This window comes from Pongo pygmaeus, chromosome 12 (assembly GCF_028885625.2).
Source record: "Pongo pygmaeus isolate AG05252 chromosome 12, NHGRI_mPonPyg2-v2.0_pri, whole genome shotgun sequence".
NCBI classification, from domain to species: Eukaryota; Metazoa; Chordata; class Mammalia; order Primates; family Hominidae; genus Pongo; species Pongo pygmaeus.
Genome location: NC_072385.2, coordinates 59518491 through 59539121, shown reverse-complemented (window position 1 = coordinate 59539121; position 20631 = coordinate 59518491). Strand labels below are relative to the sequence as shown.

General features: G+C 42.9%; 1 protein-coding gene across 9 annotated transcripts in view; it reads left to right on the top strand.

Annotated features, from left to right (window-relative positions):
• The window catches only part of DGUOK (deoxyguanosine kinase), a 32123-nt gene extending 12689 nt beyond the window's left edge, over positions 1–19434 (top strand). For 3 of the 9 annotated variants that reach the window (XM_054475563.1, XM_054475567.1, XM_054475570.2), the window contains 5 exons: positions 7194–7381; positions 11059–11206; positions 17607–17722; positions 18617–18716; positions 19183–19434. In XM_054475563.1, the coding sequence (XP_054331538.1) occupies positions 7194–7381; positions 11059–11206; positions 17607–17722; positions 18617–18716; positions 19183–19209 (579 nt within the window). In that variant the 3' untranslated portion in view covers positions 19210–19434. Of the gene's footprint in view, positions 1–369; positions 1673–3642; positions 3747–7193; positions 7382–11058; positions 11207–17606; positions 17723–18616; positions 18717–19182 lie in introns of those variants that run through there. The other 6 variants (XM_054475569.2, XM_054475568.1, XM_063648588.1 and 3 more) reach the window with 5 other exon arrangements.
• Positions 19435–20631: the final 1197 nt, after the last annotated feature.

The following is a 20631-nucleotide window of genomic DNA, read 5'->3' as shown; positions in this document are numbered from 1 at the left end:
CAAGACTATGGCTTTGGCAGAGGCCATAGGGTTGGTTTCCAGCCACATCGGTCTGAGTAAGGAAGGACCTGTTTCGACATGACCCTTAGAGGGAGCAGAAGCACCATGCCTCCTCAGGCACCATGAACTGCTCGTGCTGCCACCTGGGATATTCACTAAGTGGCACATTCTGGTTCTTAACTCTAATTACTAAACAATTCTGCCTTTTAATGAGCCACGTTGCACCCCTGTGACTCTGACTCATTGGTTCAAGTTCTACCTCTTAAGTCTTTTAACTTTTCGCCGTAACAACCCTATATATAGTTGAAGGTAATGATTTTCCTGTTCTTTCTCCACCTCAAGTCTCTCTCCTTTTTTTTTTTTTTTTTTTTTTTTTTTTTTTTTTTTTTTTTTGACAGTCTCATTCTGTCACCCAGGCTGGGGTGCAATGGTGTGATCTCAGCCCACTGTAACCTTCACCTCCTGGGTTCAAGCGATTCTCATGCCTCAGCCTCCTGAGTAGCTGGGACTATGGGTGCATGCCACCATGCTGGGATACTTTTTGTATCTGTAGTAGAGACAGGGTTTTGCCATGTTGGCCAGGCTGGTCTCAAACTCCTGGGCTCAAGCGATCCACCCACCTTGGCCTCCAAAGTGCTGGGATTATAGGCATGAGCCACCACGCCTGGTCAAGTCTTCTCTCTTTCAAGCCAAACACCTCCAGTTTCCTCCAGGCTGTTCTTTACTCTGAAGTAACTTTACCTAAGTGATGAGTCCTAATTTGTTCACTTTCCACTTTGAATTTACTAAGAGTGCTACTTGGAGGTGAACAGGACATTCTGGATGTAGTCTAAGTGGGACAGAGTATCATGAAACTTGTTCTGGGTGCCATTTTTTTTTTATTCCAACCCAGAATTGTGTTACCTTTTGTGGCTGGCATATCATGCCTATTGAGGATTTTTGCTTCCTAAGTTGTCTCTTTATATGTCTGTATGTGTGCCTGTGTGTGTATTTGTGAAATTAACTTTCCTCTGCAGGAATAAATTACGTATCTTTTTCTGAGTATGCCACAGGTCACCTGTGTGTATTTCAAAATACAGTCATGGGCTGCATAATGATGTTTCTCTCAATGATAGACTTTGTATACAATGGTGGCCCCATAAGATTATAACAACATATTTTTACTGTACCTTTTCTATGTTTAGATACACAAATACTTACCATTGTGTTACAGTTGCCTACAGTATTCAATACAGTAGCATGTGATACAGCTTTGTAGCCTAGGAGCAATAGGGTGTATCATATAGCGTAGGTGTGTAGCAGGCTATCCCATCTAGGTTTGTGTGAGTACATTTTCTGATGGTCACACAGTGACAAAATTGTCTAACGACACATTTCTCAGAACATATTCCTGTTGTTAAATGGTACATGATTGCATGTCCACGATTGTTTGATATTCCTCCCTTCTAGAAGTAGAGCGTAATTCTTGCCTTGAATGCAGCTGGACTTTGTGATTTGTTTCTAGTAAATAGAAAGTAGCAAAAATAAGAAATACCTTTCTAGGGTAGGTCATAAGAGACACTGTAGCTTCCATCTTGTTCTCCATCTTGTTCTGGGGGAAGCCAGCTGCCGTGTCAGGAAGCAGCCTTTTCAAGGGGGCCACACGGAAGGAACTGAGGCCTCCTGTGAACAGGTACGTGAGTCTTTTTGGAATTGGATCTTTCAGCCACAGTCCAGCCTTCATACAACTGTAGCCTCAGCCAACATCTTGACTGAAACTTTATGAGAAACCCTGAGGCCCAGCCACCCAGCTAAGCTCCTTCCCAAATTCCTTCCCCATAGAAACTGAGATAATGAATGTTTTTGTTTAAGCCACTGAATTTTGGCATAATTTGTTAGGCAGCAATAGATAACTAATCATCCTGTAATCCCATTATTCAGAAGTAAAATGGACATTTTTCTACAGAGAAAATGTACATAAATGTATAAAATATATATACATTTGCTTTTTGAAACAAAAATTTTGATTGCCACCTGTATGTCACTTAACAGACAAGATCTCCCTTTCACAGTGATATCATTTTAATGGTTGTAGTGTACTGCATAATATGAATATTATCATTTAGTTATCCAGTCCTCTGTTTTGAATATTTAGTTTTCTAATTTCTTCCTATTATAAGCAGTGTTGCAATGATGAATATCATTGTAGCTATACTGTTTGTTTTTTAATATAAAGCCATGTTTTGTGTATCTTTTTGTTCTTTAGTGAATTGCCTGTCCAAACCCCTTGCCTTGTTTTTTTCTATTGAGATCTTCATCTTTATGTAATGGTTTCATGAAAGCTCATTGTATGTTAAGTATATTAACTCTGTCATATATTTGTTTGTCATTTTTCTTTTTTTTTTTTTTTTTGGGGGACGGAGTCTCGCCCTGTTGCCCAGACTGGAGTCCAGTGGTGTGATCTTGGCTCAGCGCAGCCTCTGCCTCCCGAGTTCAAGCAGTTCTCCCTGCCTCAGCCTCCTGAGTAGCTGGGATTACAGGTGCCTGCCACCACACCCAGCTAATTATTGTATATTTAGTAGAGATGGGGTTTCACCATGTTGGCCAGGCTGGTCTGGAACTCCTGACCTCAGGTAATCCACCTGAATTGGCCTCCCAAATTGCTGAGATTACAGGCGTGAGCCACTGCGCCCGGCCATGTCATTTTTCTTTTATCTTGGTATATAATATATTTTTACAATATAATACATTTCAGTTTTCATGTAGTCTAACCTGTCCTCCTTTTTCCTCATAGTTAGCACCTTTGATGTTAAAATTGTAGCCCAGGAGTATAAAAATAATCTATTTCTTTTTGTTGCTTTTGTGGTTTTATGTTTTATGTGGCTTTACAAGTTATAAGACTTTAATTTTTTCACAAATGGTTATCTACTTATCCAGTAGTATTCTTGTTTATTCCTGAGCAGAATATATATTTTGTTTTTATTGTAACTGGGATCTTTTTTCCACATCATCTTCTGAAACTGGTTATTGCTGTTTTAATGGAAAACAGTTGATTGTTATATTTATCTTATATGACTTAATTTCTCATATTATTATTTTTTATTTGCTTGGAGTTTTGGAAAATAATAGTTGTCTCTAAATAGTAATCATTTGGAAGAGTTTTCTAATATCTGTACCACATTTCTATTTTCTTGTTTTCTTTCATTGGGTAAAACTTCCAGAGCCACATAAACTAATAGCAGTGAGGGTAGTTTCCTTATCTTGTTCTGTCATTAATGAAACTGCCTCTAATATATCAGTGTTAAGTTTAGTGTTTATTATTCATTTCAGTAGACCGTGTGGTAGACGTACCCTTTTGTTACTAGAATAGTAACTGTTTTTATCATGATCAAATATTGAATTTCCATCAAAAACCACTTTAGCAGCTAGTGAGATAAACAAGGGGTTTTTCTTTTTTAATCTCTTAGTATTAGTCATAGATTTAATAATGGTATCATCCTCACATTTCTAGAATGAACTTTTTTTGGTCATGATGTACTATTCCATTAATTTGGTAATGTGTTGTTTGGAATTTTGCATGTATATTTATTTATACAGTTGGTTGGTATTATTATTTGTGTGTATGGTGATTTTTGTTTGTTTTGACTTTTGGGTTCTTTTTAGGCAGGGTCTTCCTCTGTCACCCAGGCTGGAGTGCAGTGGCATGATCATAGCTCACTGCAGCCTTGAAGTCCTGGACTCAGGTATCTTCCCACCTCAGTCTCTTGGTGAGTTGGGACTATAGGTGCATACCACTGTCCCCATCTACTTAAAAAAATTTTCTTTTTTTTTTGTAGAGATAGGGTCTCACTTTGCTGCCCAGGCTGGTCTCGAACTCCTGGGCTCAAGCGACCCTTCCACCTCAGACTCCCAAGGTGTTGGGATCACAGGTGTGAGCTGTGATGCCTGGCCCATGTGTAGTTTGTGACAGGTTTTACCATCAATGTTATGAAAATAAATGGAGAAATTTTGCATCTTTTCTAGCATAGAAATGATCTATTCCTTGAAGGTATGATAGAAATCATCTTTCAGATTATATGGATTCAGTGCTGTTTGAGGGGAATCATTATTGGACAACTGTTTTCTGCCTCAGTTTTTCAGGTTTTGTGTTTTTTTTTTAAGATGGAGTTTCGCTCCTGTTGCCCAGGCCAGAGTGCAATGGCACCATCTCGGCTCATTGTAACCTCCGCCTCCCAGGTTCAAGTGATTCTCCTGCCTCAGCCTCCCAAGTAGCTGGGATTACAGGCATGCCACCATGCCCAGCTAATTTTGTATTTTTAGTAGAGACAGGCTTTCACCATGTTGGCCAGACTGGTCTCGAACTCCTGACCTCAGGCGATTCAACCGCCTTGGCCTCCCAAAGTGCTGGGATTACAGGCATGAGCCACCGTGTCCAGCCCCTAGGGAGAATTTCTTAAGCTGATACTCTTTTCTTTTTTTTTAAAGAGTCTCACTCTGTCATCCAGGCTGGAATGCAGTGGCCCTATTATAACTCACTGCAGCATTGCTTCTCAGCCTTTTGGCTAAGATCAAGTGTATAGCTCACTGTAGCACTGAACTCCTGGGTTCAAGCAAATCCTCCCACCTCAGCCACCAGAGTAGCTGGGAGTACAGGTATGCACCACTATGTCCAGGTAACTTTTAAATTTTTTTGTGGAGACAGAGTCTCACTATGTTGCCCAAGTTGGTCTTGAACTCTTGGCCTCAAGCAATCCTCCTGCCTTGGCCTCCCAAAGTGCTTGGGTTATAGGTGTGAGCCCCCATACCTAGCCCTTAAACTGATACTCTGTAAGGATCTTCTAATTCACTAATTAGGTTTACTGCATGATACAGTCTGCTAGTTACCATCTTCATTATCTTCATTGGGTGTTTTACTTTGGCAATTGCATTTTTCACCTCTAAGAAAGTGATTTTCTTATTGCTCCTTTTTTATGATAGCCTATTCTTGTTTTATCAGCAAGGCCATATCTTTTGTTTTCTCCTGTTTCTGACAACAGCCCTGTCTGAGCACAGAGACTAGTCCTCTCCTTTTGAATTGCTAAGTATTTTTGTGTCCAATTATTGTTCGTCTGTTTGCTTATATTTTTGGAAGGATGTTTGCATTTGTTCTGTAGCTGAGATGGGTTCTTTCAGAAATTGTGTTGGCTTCTTTTACATTTTTGGTTCCAGAAGAGTCTCTCTTTGATAGCCCAAAGCCCACTCGTACAATAGAACCCACCAGTAAACCTACTGCATCTGCCAGCACAGCACTCCATTCCACATACAGTGTGTGAATTGTGCTACAGGCCCAGGGCTGCTCCCTACCATCTCTAGTGACACCACAGAGACTATAGGAGACTCACATTTGTCCTTCTACTTCTACCTCCAGCTGTTAGTCAGGGGCCATGTGTGAGGCTGGTATGTGTGGGCTTGGGGGGTCAGAAGAAGGGAAATCCCGAAAACACTTCTGAGTTCAATGTTTTTCTGGTCCACTCTGCTCTATATGTGTTGTTCCTGCTGAAGCCTTTCAAAGGGCTAAGACCCTTCTTTGGAATCTAATAGTGCTATTTAGCCAAATTGGACATCTTACTGTTGTTTAATCTTTTTTCTCCTTCTGTCCTGTTGTCTCTACCTGAAGTACAGTCTTCTTAAATCTCCATTTCCATCTGTGAGAATTCTACTCATCAATTACTTCCCAGCTTAATGCCACTCTCTTTCAGAAACTCCCTGAGATTCCTTCCACCATCAGTAATCATCCGTTCATCACATGTTCTGCCTGACATTCCAGCTTTGTACATCCTCTTCACCCTCTTCCTTTTTGCATTGTGAGCTCTTTGAGTTCAGGAACTGTCTTGTTCACCTTTAGATGGAGGGTGTTGGAATGATGAGGTTAGAGGAAGCCAGGTTTGAGTCCCTTCAACATTTACTCGCCATGAAACCTTGCACAAGGAAGTTAACCTCTGAGTGGATTTTCCCCTCTGGAAAATGGGCATTACAACAGTACCTACCTCATGAAGCTGTTTTGAAGATTAAATGAGGTAACATACCACAGTAAAGGTTGAAGTAAATGTTAATTCCTTTTTCTGTACCCTTATGGCACCCTGCCCATGTAGCGCCTCATCCACACAGGCCTTCAGTTAATGGCGATTGAAAGAAAAATACAGATCCAAATTGCTTTTGTACAAAATTCACTTTTGCGTTGTTGAGTCAATGGCAGATCCAGAAAAGAATCTGGGGCTGGGCGTGGTGGCTCACGCGTGTAATTCCAGCACTTTGGGAGGGCAGGAGTTCGAGACCAGCCTGGCCAACATGGTGAAACCCCGTCTCTACTAAAAATACAAAAATTAGCTTGTGGTGGCGGGCGCCTGTGATCCCAGCCACTCAGGAGGCTGAGGCAGGAGAATCACTTGAACTTGGCTGGGGTGGGGAGGAGGGCGGAGGTTGCAATGAGCCGGGAGCCGGGAGGTTGCAGTGAGCTGAGATCGCACCACTGCACTCCAGCCTGGGTGACAGAATGAGACTCTGTCTCAAAAAAAAAAAAAAAGAATCCGGGGCTGCTGAACATCCCACACTTGTGCCCACTTGCACATGCCGAGTAAGTGAAACGTTTTAATTATGTTTCATAAAGTCTCTAGAATTAAGTAGGGTTTTGTTTTAACAAACAAATTGTACTCCCTATATGAAAGATAGAATTCTATTTGGTGGTTGGTTGGTTGGATTTTCAAATAAGCAGTTGCTTTCTGGTTTGCCTTGACATTTTATAAACAAATAACTACAGATGGAAGCTCAAAAGAGAGGCAACATAGTGTTATAGTGGAAAGATTTGATTCAGTTAAATTTTAGATGGTTGTCGACTATTAACTCCTCCCCAGACAGACTTCACAAATCCCTCAATCAGTGATCGTGTTAATTCTATATATGGTTCTTCCTCTGCTTTTGTTATATTGAAGTGGCATGTCATCTCCCTTTAGAGAGTCTTGTTTATTAATAGGTAAGAAAATCTCATCCCTGATTATGAAATTTTGACTAAGCTGGGGATGTGATTCTACCTTTTTGGTGGAAGGAAACTTTTGTAATTCCTTCTTTCATTGATTATTAAACCTGTTTGGGGAGGTAGGGGTGTGTGTGGAGGGGTGTACCCCATGGAGTAAATATGCTTTCTAGGAAATTTTCTTGTTTTTTTCATCTCCCTCTAGGCCTGCACTGCCCAAAGTCTTGGAAACTTGCTGGATATGATGTACCGGGAGCCAGCACGATGGTCCTACACATTCCAGACATTTTCCTTTTTGAGCCGCCTGAAAGTACAGCTGGAGCCCTTCCCTGAGAAACTCTTACAGGCCAGGAAGCCAGTACAGATCTTTGAGAGGTCTGTGTACAGTGACAGGTAAAATGCCAAGCCCTCCACCAGTCACAAGCCCCATGCTCAGTGCTGCCTGTTTGATCTTGCACAGATCCTGCACTGCTATGGTCACTGATAATTATACTTTGAAAAATTGTCTTCTTTTTTAAAGACAACACTATACAGATTTGTCTAGAATTGTACTTCTACCAGATTGTCATCTATGTCAAGAAAGGAAATTGAGTTTTTCATCAACTGAATGCTTTGAATTTCTTACATTGCTACTGATTACCTTATGTTTCCTTATTTTCTGGCATGGAGCAAGCTGGTAGCCACCTAATGTAACCATCACATGCTAAAAGGCACAGAATAGGCACTTAAGTAGCAGTGTATATTCTAAGAAATCAACTGATTCAGTGGTTGGTTATCCCCTTTAAGAAAAAAGCAGACGAAATTAAAATTTGTGTTCCTAAAAATGATATAAGAGATATTTTCAGCCTTTTTTTTTATTCTTCAAGAAAGGATGCTTAAGCAGAAATAGCACATCTGAGAAACTGGCTTCTGTCTCAGATTTAGCCCTTTTTGACCCCTTCTTCTGTGAGAGGGCTTCTTGCTGGCCAGAGTCTAGTGGACATCAGTGCCTGAGTCAGATCAGGGATGGGCATCATCCTGACCACCTGAGGGAGTGAGATGTGAAGTCACTTTGAATGCAAGCTAGCAGCACCCTGGGAAGTGAGCCCATCTGCTCCAGAAGAGCTAGGCCATGCAGGCTCCGGAATGCCTGGCTCTGCTGCAGAGACCAGGCTGTGACTTGAGGTTAAGCCGCCCAGAGACAAAGTCAGGATGGCTTGATCTGGACACTGCTGGAGTTTTTCTTATCTGAAGCCTATGAATGACCAGTGTCAGTGTGAAATGGTGCTTTCAAGCAAAACGATCTTTCTTAAGGCTCTTTGAATTATCAAAATGGGAAGTGGTACATTTTCATTGTCACTGCTGAAGACACTCAGTTGGTTACTCTTTTAATTCCAAATTAGACAAACTAGTTCTATATCTTAGTGCTTCCGGAAAGCCTCCTAGAAGAAAAAAAAATAAGGATACATTTGTAAATGACAAGTGATTTTTCTGACTTTACCCTAAAATCATGTAAGGTATGTAAAACAAACCCTATAGGCTGTCCGTTCCTTGTTTACATACCCCGAGAGAGCCTACTTTTTATAAAAGCTAAATATGTGAATTACAAATGGCTGGGCTATAGGTTTTACTTCTTTTTCAGCTGTTGGGTATGCCACCTGCCTGTTTTCCTCTCTTCTCTCCCAAGCCATGCCTCTCAGACTCAGAAGTTGAATTACATATAACCACATGGGTTGTTTGGAAACATAGTCAGTCTTTATTTCTAGCCCCTTCATGAAGTAGGTGTGTGAGACCCTCAGAGGAAAATAGACAAGTAGAAACACTTTGTTAATTAGAAATGCATTAAGAAGCTGCATGGATCTTAACCTTTGCTTGTAAAGGAAGAGGTAAGAATTGATTACACTATGGGCATACAACATTGCAGGTGCTATCTTCAGTGAGGGCATTTTTGAGACAGAAAGGAAAACTAATCACAAGTTCTAATCCCGAGGGTAATTTAGACTTTGTTCACTCGCGCAGATTTATTGGATGCCTCCTGTGTTGAAGCACCAAGGCTGGCCCTGGGGCTGCAGCAGTGAATAAGGCAGACCCAGTCCCTGCCTAACAGGGACTGAACACATGCTTACATTTGTGATATTTGTTCCAAAGGAGGAACACAGGTTATCTGGGAGAGTTTATTATAGGGAGGAAGAAATCTTAGTCTTTTCTGTTTGAGTTAAAGGAAACATTAGCATATGGTTTTAGAGCAGAGGCCCTGACTCCTAGATCCTTATGCCCTGTTCTGTCCTGCAGCCCCTGCATTCAGTCTGCAGTACTTCCCTCCCACTCAGCACCACACCCTTCTACCCCTCACCCCATCACCACCACGAGCTTTGAAGAAATAAAGGAAGTGCTCTTTCTCAAGAAAGCCAAGAACCCCTTTCATAGGGCTTATTAGCAAATCTTTAATTTCTCTTTATAAGATCTTTTCTGTTTTAAGACAGAGTCTCGCTCTGTCACCCAGGCTGCAGTGCAGTGGTCTAATCTCGGCTCACTGCAACCTCCGCCTCCTGGGTTCAAGCAATTCTTGTATCTCAGTCTCCTGAGTAGCTGGGATTACAGGGACACACCATCATGCCTGGCTAATTTTTGTGTTTTTAGTAGAGACGGGGTTTCACCACGTTGGCCAGGCTGGTCTCAAACTCCTGGCCTCAGGTGATCTGCCCGCCTCAGCCTCCAAAAGTGCTGGGATTACAGGTGTGAGCCACAGTGCGTGGCCACTTTATAGGATCTTAATTTCATCTTCTAGTTATCTGTGAAGAAATCAAAAACATTTTGAGTTTAAAATGTTACCCTTTTATTTGTTCTCATCAACTAGACTATGGCTAAACCATTCCAGACTGGGAAAGTTTACTTTTGGAGTTTCTAAGTTAGCTTCTTCATAGCCTAACAAAAAGCAGTTATAATAATAACTAAGATATCTAGAAGACTATGTGCCAGTCACTCTTCTAAGCACTTTGTGAGGATTATTACAAGACATCATCATAACGAGCTGAGAGGATTTAGGCGACTTGCCTGAGGTTACATAGCTAATGAATGTTTCAGCCAGTATCAGACCCTGGAATGTTATTCTGGAAGGTATTCTCTTAATGGTGACACTCACAGCCTTGCAGTCTGTACTTTCCTGAGCCATCATACACAAGGGTTCTGAATTTTATTTTCTCCGAAGTGGCCAGTTGCTGAGCATTGCCTTGAAAACTGGAGTCCGTTGCTTAGGATGCAAATTGTGTTTTGTATTAAAATGCCTGAGGTTTGAAAGCAGAATTGACCCCTGGTTTGTCTGAAGCCATGGTTTATGTTTAGCTCTGATTTCCTGTTTACCAGATGCTCTTTTGGTTGTAGAAATAAGCAGGGGGCAAAGCTGGTTTGATTTTTAGCTTTAGCTTTCTTTTATCTGAACTAGAAACTCAGCAGCAGAGGAAGCAAAGCAAGCAGGAGCTCGTAATGCACTTTGCAGGAGAGTCTGCTTTCTTAGTAATACTGAAATTAGTAGGAAATGCATTTTCTGCTCCATAGAGGACACCACATAAATACTATTTCTTCTGCATGTCTCAACTAAACAAAAGGATGGCTCAGTAGCCTGGAGACTTAGAAGCCCTCAGTCCTTGTATGAAATTTAGTGGGTGGATTTATACTGGATTCACTTGTTTATTTGTTTTGGGCCTTGCTATAATAATAATAAGGAAATCTCAAAAGTTCAAGTTTACATATATTTGCTGTATGTTCTGACTGGTTTCTAGCACAGAAAATTGTTAGGGACCAATGATACTATCTTCTGTCTCTTTTCTTCCAGTGAAGCAATCCATCTGGAAAGGTGTGATTTCAGCCTCCAAAGTCTAGATCCTATTTCCCATCTTAGTATTGAGCAGGGAGGGAGATATGGGTTAAGAATTCAGATTTCTTAAGGATTGATGAGGAGCTAGAAAGGTTAAGTGGTTTGAACAGACATGGAACAAGTTGGTTATTGATTTTTCTGCTTCTCTCTCTCTCTCGTGCCTTTCATTCCATTTCCCGTTCTCCTGCCCTCCCCATTCCCATCCCACTCCAACCAGGTATATCTTTGCAAAGAATCTTTTTGAAAATGGTTCCCTCAGTGACATCGAGTGGCATATCTATCAGGACTGGCATTCTTTTCTCCTGTGGGAGTTTGCCAGCCGGATCACATTACATGGCTTCATCTACCTCCAGGCTTCTCCCCAGGTAACACTGAACCTAAAGCCTTAGACTTTAGGGCCATATGAAACCTAAGAAGTGACATTCTCCAAGCCCCTGATTTTCTGGTTGGAGAGATTAGAGCGTAGACATTACCTGCAGCGCAGAGAGCAGTGGGGGACACCCTCCTGTCCCAGCTTTGAGCACCCTGTCCCCCACTGGCTTCATGTAGCAGAGTGCTAAAGCCATTGACTATGCTTAAAAGGATCGCTGTTGATGTAGCAACAACAGAGCAAATCGAGTGTCATCTTTATGATGACGCTTAGGGTTTGCAGGTGGGACGCTCTGACCTGTAGCCACTTGCCTCAGCTCCTCCTTCACTCTGACTGGGTCATCAGAGTGTGTAGTCTCAATGGTTTCCTTAGTAAGATATGAGGAGGAAGAGAAGGAGAATTTTCTCACCTCATCATGATACTGCCCTAATTTATAGCCCTTTTTTGAACTGTGATGCCCTTGGGAAGGCAGGATGGACTATAGTAGTTCCATTCTGTGACTCTCTAGCTGGTGCCATCCTACATGCAGTAGGATGATGTCATGGCAGGAGCATCAGAGTCTCTGGAGACAGAAGTGAGCTGTGGCTTCTGCTGACTGGTAGTGACCTTGGACAGCCCCTGGAGACCTTTCCACTGGAGAGATCCTTGCCTGTAAAATCCACTGGCTAAATCTAGATGATCTCTAAGGGCTCTTCTGGAGTGGGATTCTGAGTCAAGGTGAGTTTTTTTTTTTTTTAAGAGATGTACCGCTCTCAGCTTTTGAGACATACATCCAATATATAGTCAAATGCCAGATATTCCACATACTGTTAGAAGGAAGGAAAGCTGTCTCCAAGCTAGAGGCTATGCTTTTTAGAGATGGAACTGATACTTGTGGGCAGAGAGGAGCCGAGAACAGACTGAGCAGAACCAGAGGATGAGTGGGAGAGCTCCTGTCACAGAGCCTCACACCAGCCAACGAGGAGAGGACTGGAAAGAAGGGTCTTGCCTTAAGAAGGTGGCAACCAGGAAAAAAGGCCCTTGAATGTGACTGGGACCAGATATTGGGGATCTTTGTGTTGAGCGTTTCTGGACATTTTGAGGCAAAAGCTAGATCATAGGAGGGAATAAGAGATTCTACAGAAATAAATAAGGGTTAAAGTTTAAAATGAAAGTGGGCCGGTGCGGTGGCTCATGCCTACAATCCCAGCACTTTGGGAGGCTGGCGTGGGAGGATCACTTGAGGCCAGGAGTTCAAGACCAGCCTAGGCGATATAGTGTGACTCCATCTCTACAAAAAAGGTTAAAAATTAGCCGAGTGTGGTTATGTGTGCCTGTGGTTTTAGCTACTGGGGAGGTGAGACAGAAGGATCACCTAAGTCCAGGAGCTCGAGGCTACAGTGAGCTGTGATCGTGCCACTATACTCCAGCCCAGGTGACAGAGTGAGAACTTCTTTCTAAAATAAAATAAAACTGAACTAAAGATTCAGTGAGGCCAGAGGGCTAATAATCTTCCATGGAAAGAACCGCACTAAAGTTAGATGCATTGATTGCAAGTTGACCAGGTGGGTCATGTTTATGTGACTTCTTTCAATAGTCTTCATTGCCTGAGAGCCGGAATAGAACAAGGGGATTATACTTTAGGGGTAGAGATTAGTGTCAGCGATTGTGGGGAGAGGAGTCCCCTCTCAAAGAGGACAGTTTGAAGTGTCAAAGTGTAGAGTTCAAGTTGGGAGAGAAGTCCTGAGCCCCAGGAAGGCTTGTGGCCTGGGCCAAAGAGAAGTGAGAGTGCTGTGAGGTTGGATTGAGTAAAGATCCTGGTTCGAATTTGAAGAGGTGACAGGTTTCCTATGGGAGTCTTGGGATGGCTGGACTGAAAGAAGCAGGAGGTTCTCAGGAGGAGCTGAGCATTAGGAGAAGTGAGAATGCTGGCTTAACCTTTTCCAAGAGAACAGAACTTCAGTACATTCAGCTCAGTGCCATGAAGCCGGCATTGGGGAGGAGTGAGAGAGGAACTGGGCTGACTCATTCCTGGGAGTAAAATGGGGCTACTTGGGCCAGCTGAAGAGGCTCTTGTTTCTGGGGAGTGGAAGTTGGACCCAGCAAGGAGAACAAGAAAGTCTCAATTGCTTTTCTTCTTTGTGCACTCTGAATGACCTTATAACAGAATGCCTGAAACTGGTTAATTTATAAAGAGGCTTATTTTGGCTCACAGTTATGGAGACTGGGAAGTCCAAATTGGGCAGCCTTAACTTCCATTGAGGACCTCCTGCTGCCTCATCATATGATGAGGTGGAAGGGAGCAGGCATGTGCAAAAGGGGCAAGACAGGAGGAGCAGCCTTGCTTTATAACATCCTGCTCTCATGGCAACTGGTCCAATCCCACGAGAGTGAGAACTCACTCCTGCGAGAATTAACCCAGTCCCAAGAGAGTGGCATTAATCTGTCTTAACAACCTAATCACCTCTTAAAGGCCCCACCTCTCAGCACTACCACACCAAGGACCAAATTTCCAACACATGAATTCTGGGGGGATACACTCAAACCATAGCAAATGGTGGTGATGAGGATGATGATGATGATCATCATCATCATTGTCGTCACTTGGGGGCAGATCCGCCCTTTTGGAGAGGCTAATTGAAATATTTCAGCTGGAGTAGAATGAGAAGAGTTGAAGGATTATTGCAACTTAATGGCAGAAAAGAAAAATAGCTTATTCATTTTGAGATTAGATGGGGATTTTAATGCTGTTTTGATGGCATTAGTTCCAGAGATGCAGGAATGCCCACGTTTCTTCCCTGAAGTCACACTTGACCTCTTCTGTGAAATTCAGAGGTAACTGTGCCCAAGGGAAGAGCAGAATAGAAGTTGACATGTCACTATGTAAAAAGCTGTGCAAGTGCCCAATCTTCCACTTCAGAGCCCTCATAAATACTGAGTTTCGAGCATGTCAAATGGACTTCGTAGGTCCTTCTGCTCCTTTCTACCTATTCTTCCCTAACTTCTTTTTTTTTTTTTTTGAGATGGAGTCTTGCTCTGTTGCCCAGGCTGGAGTGGCACGATCTCCACTCACTGCAAGCTTCACCTCCCGGGTTCACGCCATTCTCCTGCCTCAGCCTCCCGAGTAGCTGGGACTACAGGCGCCCGCCACCACGCCCGGCTAATTTTTTTTTTTGTATTTTTAGTAGAGACGGGGTTTCACCATGTTAGCCAGGATGGTCTCGATCTCCCGACGTGATCCGCCCACCTCGGCCTCCCAAAGTGCTGGAATTACAGGCGTGAGCCACCGCACCTGGCCCCCTAACTTCTTAAAAGCAAGCAAGCCAGGCCAGACTGGACCAGGTGGGTGCAGTGGCTCATGCCTGCAATGCCAGCACTTTGGGAGACCAAGGTGGGAGGACTGCTTGAGCCCAGGAGTTTAAGACCCACCTGGGAAACATAGTGAGAGCCCCCTGCTCCCTACAAAAAATTTAAAAATTAGCCAAACATGGTGGTATGTCTGTATTCCCAGCTACTCAGCAGGCTGAGGTGGGATATCACTTGAGCCTGGGAGATTGAGGCTGCAGTGAGTCAGGATTACACCACTATATTTCAGCCTAGGCCACAAAGCAAGACCCTGTCTCAAATAAATGAATAAATAAAATTTTGTTTTTAAAAAAAGCAAGCAGGTCAGGCCGGGCATGGTGACTCACTCACGCCTGTAATCCCAGCACTTTGGGAGGCTGAGATGGAAAGATTGCTTGAGGCCAGGAGCTCAAGACCAGCATGGTCAACATAGGGAGACCCCATCTCTAAAAATTTTTTTAAAAAAACAAGCAAGCTAACAATTTTAAAACTCAAAAGAGAAATGGCTAGGCCTCAGTGTTCCTACCCAGCCCCATGGAATCAAGAAGAGAGTGCAGCTGATCAGTGTACATCAAAAAGCCAGGCCCTAGCTGGGACTGGCACAGCATGGGGACAGCATGCAGGAGGTACATGGGACAAATGGCACCTGGGTTTGGGCTTGAAAGGCATAGTGAAAAGACCCACCAGCAGTCACTTTCCATTTTCTGTTTCTGACTCCAAGCAATCAGAGCAGCAGTTCTTCCTGGGTGGGACAGGTTAAGAAGACCAGTAAAGGGTCTCTCCCCTGCCACTTGTAGCTACACTGTCTTTCCTGTTCACATTCAGGTGTGTCTTCCTCATGAGGACTGAGATGAAGAGGGGCCAGACTAAAGCACTGTTTGCACGGGATTTTTTAAAATAGAATTTGTTATAACCGTATCAGTAAAGCAAGAGTTATGCCAAATGCTCATAGTAGGAGTTTACTTCGACTTCTTTTTTTTTCCCCCCTCAATACTGCCACCAGTTAAGACTTAGACTTCTCAGGGAAATCCATTTGCTCTGTTAAGGAAATTAATAGTAAATAGAAATATGTTAGCTTATTTTAATAGATCAATGTTAGTGTCAATGTTTGTCTGCAAGCAGTGGATGAATAATTATAAATAGCTTTCCTAAAAAGAATTGTTCTGCCTTTGTGTGTGTACTTGGAAACATAAAGCCACATTTTAAAAAAATTTATTTTCACGAATCAGACAACATTTTTTTTCTCAGAAAGGAAAATTAGATAGCTTTGCTATGCTTAGAAATCCTAAAGCTACCTTTCCAGTGGGAATATAAATTGGTTAACCTCTAAGGAGGCAGTCTGGCTGTATATAATTGCAAGTGCATATACCTTTTGATCATTAATGAAATCTGTTTCTATAATTTTATTTCCTTAGAGAAAAGGTAAGATAAGAGAGAAACAGCAAAGACTCCCAAGTCTTTGGGATTATTGTGTACTACATTTGGAAATTAAGTTTTCATTTCTTAAGTTATTGAAAGAGGGAAATCCTGGCCGGGCACGGTGGCTCACGCCTGTAATCCCAGCACTTCGAGAAGCCGAGGCAGGCAGATCACGATGTCAAGAGATCGAGACCATCCTGGCCGACATGGTGAAACCGCATCTCTACTAAAAATAGAAAAAATTAGTTGGGCGTGGTCGCTCCCGCCTGTAGTCCCAGCTACTTGAGAGGCTGAGGCAAGAGAATCACTTGAACCTGGGAGGCAGAGGTTGCAGTGAGCTGAGATCACACCACTGCACTCCAGCCTGGCAACAGAGCGAGACTCTGTCTCAAAAAAAAAAAAAAAAAAAAAAAAACGAGGGAAGTCCTAAATCAGTGGGTTAATCCATCTAGTCTTCCAGGACAGATGATATTGAATAATGAAATGTTTGTCAAGCAGAGAGAGGACTGAGGATAATTCAGTCAAACATTTGGAGCAAAAATTTTGAGGTGTGAAAGAGCCTGGCCTGTTCCCCAGGAAAGAGGTCAAATCTAGCTGAAGCAGTGAGTCCAGGGGAAGAGCTAAGGCAGTTGAGAAGTAGGGAGGGGTAGCTTTGTGTGACAGGTAAAGAAGATGTCATTTTCTGAGCCAGTGTGCATCAAACTTCACTACCAGATGAATGCAGAATAGAATTATGTACACTCTGCAAAGCAGCGGGGGAGGAGAGTTAGTCTCAAGCCTCACTTGTTTTTCCTCTTTGTTTTATCTTTGACCTGTGCAAATTTTACATTCTATTCCTGAGTGAATGTTTGGTATGACATGAAAGAGATACTTCAAATTACCTAACATTTTATAAATGTAATGCTATTCATACATACTGCTTTGAACCCTGGGGCTATGGCTGTAGGCGGTAAAGAGCCTGTGAAGTATTTTCAGCAAGGAAAGTCATGTCATTATATTGCCGTACTACAGAAGGGTGGAGTGAAGGGGACAAACTGGAAGGAGGGAACGGCTTTTGCCAGGAGCTCAATACGACCTACCTCAGTGACCTGTGGATGGGTAGATAATGAGGAAATAGAAGTTCACAAGGATTGCACTGCTAGTACCCGATGAAGGCAGGAATTTACTCCTGGACTTTCTGACCTTAAGGCCTGTACTCTGTCCATATACTTCCCTGCCTCCAGGAGGCAGAATCAGAAGGCTCTTGCCATAATCCAGGTAAGAGGTAAAGAGGACCCAACAAGGGCAGAGGTGAGAGGAGAGGCAAGGAGAGAACCATCTAGAGAGATGAAAGAGAATTGAGTGACTTCCCGGATATAGTAGGGAGAAGGAAAAACAAGGAAAATTCCAGGTCCATGGCTTGGATGACTGGATGGATGATGTTCACCATTAACCAACTTAGGATACTTCAGAGGAAGAGCAGGTTTAAGGTGAAGATGGGAAAAGAATGGTGTAGATCCTCTGATTGCATAAGAAAACAAGACAGCAGAAGCAAAGGCATGGCTTGTAATGCCCAAGATAGACATTATGGGTGGGCCTCAGAGCCCCCAAAGACTGCATTGTAGCAGCCAAAACAGCAAAGAGCTCATCAGGGCTTGGGGACTGTCTTTTAGGTTTGTTTGAAGAGACTGTACCAGAGGGCCAGGGAGGAGGAGAAAGGAATTGAGCTGGCCTATCTAGAGCAGCTGCATGGCCAACACGAAGCCTGGCTTATTCACAAGACAACGAAGTAAGTGGAGAAAAAAATGTATCAGACAGAGACCTGGCTCCCAACAGCCAGTTGTTAAAAACAAGTTCAGCATGCAGCCCCCTGTAGGAAGGTTCAGAATATACTGGAAATGGTTGGAAATGTCAAGCATTTTCCAATTCAGAAGTTTAATATTGCTGGACTCCATGGCTGATGCCTGTAATCCCAGCACTTTGGGAGGCTGAGGCAGTCACCTGAGGTCAGGAGTTCAAGACCAGCCTGGCCAACATGGTGAAACCCTGTCTCTACTAAAAATACAAAAATTAGCCAGGTGTGGTGTCAGGCGCCTGTAATCCCAGCTACTCGGGAAGCTGAGGCAGGAGAATCGCTTGAACCTGGGAGGCAAAGGTTGCGGTGAGCCAAGAGCGCACCACTGTACTCCAGGCTGGGCGACAGAGTGAGATGCCCAGCAGAAGTTTAATATTGAATATAATCTTTACATTCCAAGGGCGTTTTTATTAGATTGTATTTCTCCAGCTTTTTCTTTGTTTCTTAACATTTCCCTATACTGAACATTGTGATCGATGGTGATAGTTGGCTCAGCATGAAGGGCTGAAAATGTTAGAGAAATTGTCAGTATTACTAAGTTGGCATTCCTGGTTTCTGCCTGTCCTCCCTTTAGGCTTGGTTTGTTATCCACTTAAAATGTTTGGTGCTCTGACCATTAGTATCACTCTCAAGAATGAAGAGAAACCTCAACGTTTCTGTTTCCAGCCAACTTTCTTGAATTTGTTTTTTTAAATGCAGTTTACATGCAGTTTCTTTGAAAAGTCATGTTGAATTTAGATCTGTTCTCTGAGTAAGACTTGTGAGTATGTGAAACTGGACTCAAGTTTTCTTTTTTTCTGTCCCCCCAAACGTTCACGCTTCTTGTAGGCTCCACTTTGAGGCTCTGATGAACATTCCAGTGCTGGTGTTGGATGTCAATGATGATTTTTCTGAGGAAGTAACCAAACAAGAAGACCTCATGAGAGAGGTGGGAAGGACTTTTTAACTCCTGCTTTCTGGTGGTTTCCTTTGTTGTACTTTTATCTTTCTGGCCTTTGCTTCAAAGTTCAATATCATGGGTCTTGCGCTTTGCATCTCACATTGCATTTCACACTCCAAGGCCTATGGAATCTTCTGCAAATTACAAATATAATCCCTATTCTCTAAAGTATGCTGGACTAATAATTGTTAAATAATTGACTTGTAACATGTGCTTGCCAGCTGACTTTCTTCTCTAAGGCATCCTAAAACTAGGGAAATGAGACTACTGGATTCTATTCCCAGTTCTGCCACTTGATGCTGTATGACCCTGGGCTGCCCACATTTCTTCGCCATGCCTATTTTCCTTTCCTCACAAAAATCTCATGGGCTTGGCTGCATATGCATTGGGGGTGGACTATTGAAAATTCTGTTAAAAATGTGAAATTAAACTTCTGATTTTCTCCTTCCCACAGGTAAACACCTTTGTAAAAAATCTGTAACCAGTACCATGATGTTCAGGCTGTGATCTGGGCTCCCTGACTTTCTGAAGCTAGAAAAATGTTGTGTCTCCCAACCACCTTTCCATCCCCAGCCCCTCTCATCCCTGGAGCGCTCTGCCGCTCAAGGGCTGGTTTGTTAATTACTGTTAGACTTTGCCATTGTTTTCTTTTGTATCTGAAGCATTTTGAAAATAAAGTTTACTTAAGTTTTGCTTGTTTTTCTAATTCAGTTGCTTATTTATTTCAGCATGTATCTCTTGGTGCTTGCTCTAAATTCACCTCTAGACTAGCGTATTAGTCTGTTTTCACACTGCTATAAAGATACTACCTGAGGCTGGGTAATTTCTAAAGGAAAGAGGTTTAACTGATTCACAGTTTCACATGGTGGGGAGGCCTCAGGAAACTTACAATCATGGCAGAGGGGAAACAGGCACATCTTACATGGTGGCAGGTGGCTGAGCGAGTGCAAGAAAGAGCAGGGAAAACTGCCTTATAAAAACCATTAGATCTTGTGAGAGCTCACTGCCATGAGAACAGCATGGGGGAAACTGTCCCGGTGATACAGTCACCTCCCACCAGGTCTCTCCCTTGACACCTGGGGATTACAATTCAAGATGAGATTTGGTTGGGGACACAAAGCCTAACCATATCAACTAGCAATTTTCAAATTGCTCCCAGAACTCTAACCCAAGCCCTACCTGCCATGCATGAAGAAGGAAAATAAAGTGGCTCAAGAGTGGGTGGGATCTTAAATGTGAGCCCCCAGAGCAGGAAATGGAGCGTGAACTCCAGAAAGCTTCTTTATCTCTTCCCATCTGCCACTCTTGATATAGGGGACAGGTGTGGGGAACTTAATCCCTTGTCCTAGAGCTAAAGAACCTGGCCAAAAGAAAGAAAGGGAGAAAACAGCAAGAACCCAAAAGTTAAGCATCTGACATTTAAGATTGGCCAGCCCGGCACTCTAGCTTTGTCTAAATACCTTACCCAATGACTTTCAGATAACGTTAATGGAGTGGATCTCTCTGTGCACGAGAAAAAAAAAAGAATTTTTTGTCGTGCTCTTTAACCTTCAAATAGAATTTATTGTTAAGGGAAGAAAAATACATGGCTCTATGGGATTGAAGTGCTCCATTTCCAGAAGCCTGCAGGTCCATGATTCACAGGAGCAGATCTGCACTTGGCCCTTGACGGTTCTGCAGGTACACAGGAAGATGAATGATCTGGGGATGTAAGATTGCCCCAGAAGACAGAAATCTGTGTTTCTGTCCTTTATGCTTTGGGAAAATTAATGTGAGATTGGTTTCTAACAAACAAATACATAGGCCAGGCAAGGTGGCTCACACCTGTAATCCCAGCACTTTGGGAGAGCAAGGCAGGTGGATCACCTGAGGTCAGGAGTTCAAGACCAGCGTGGCCAACATG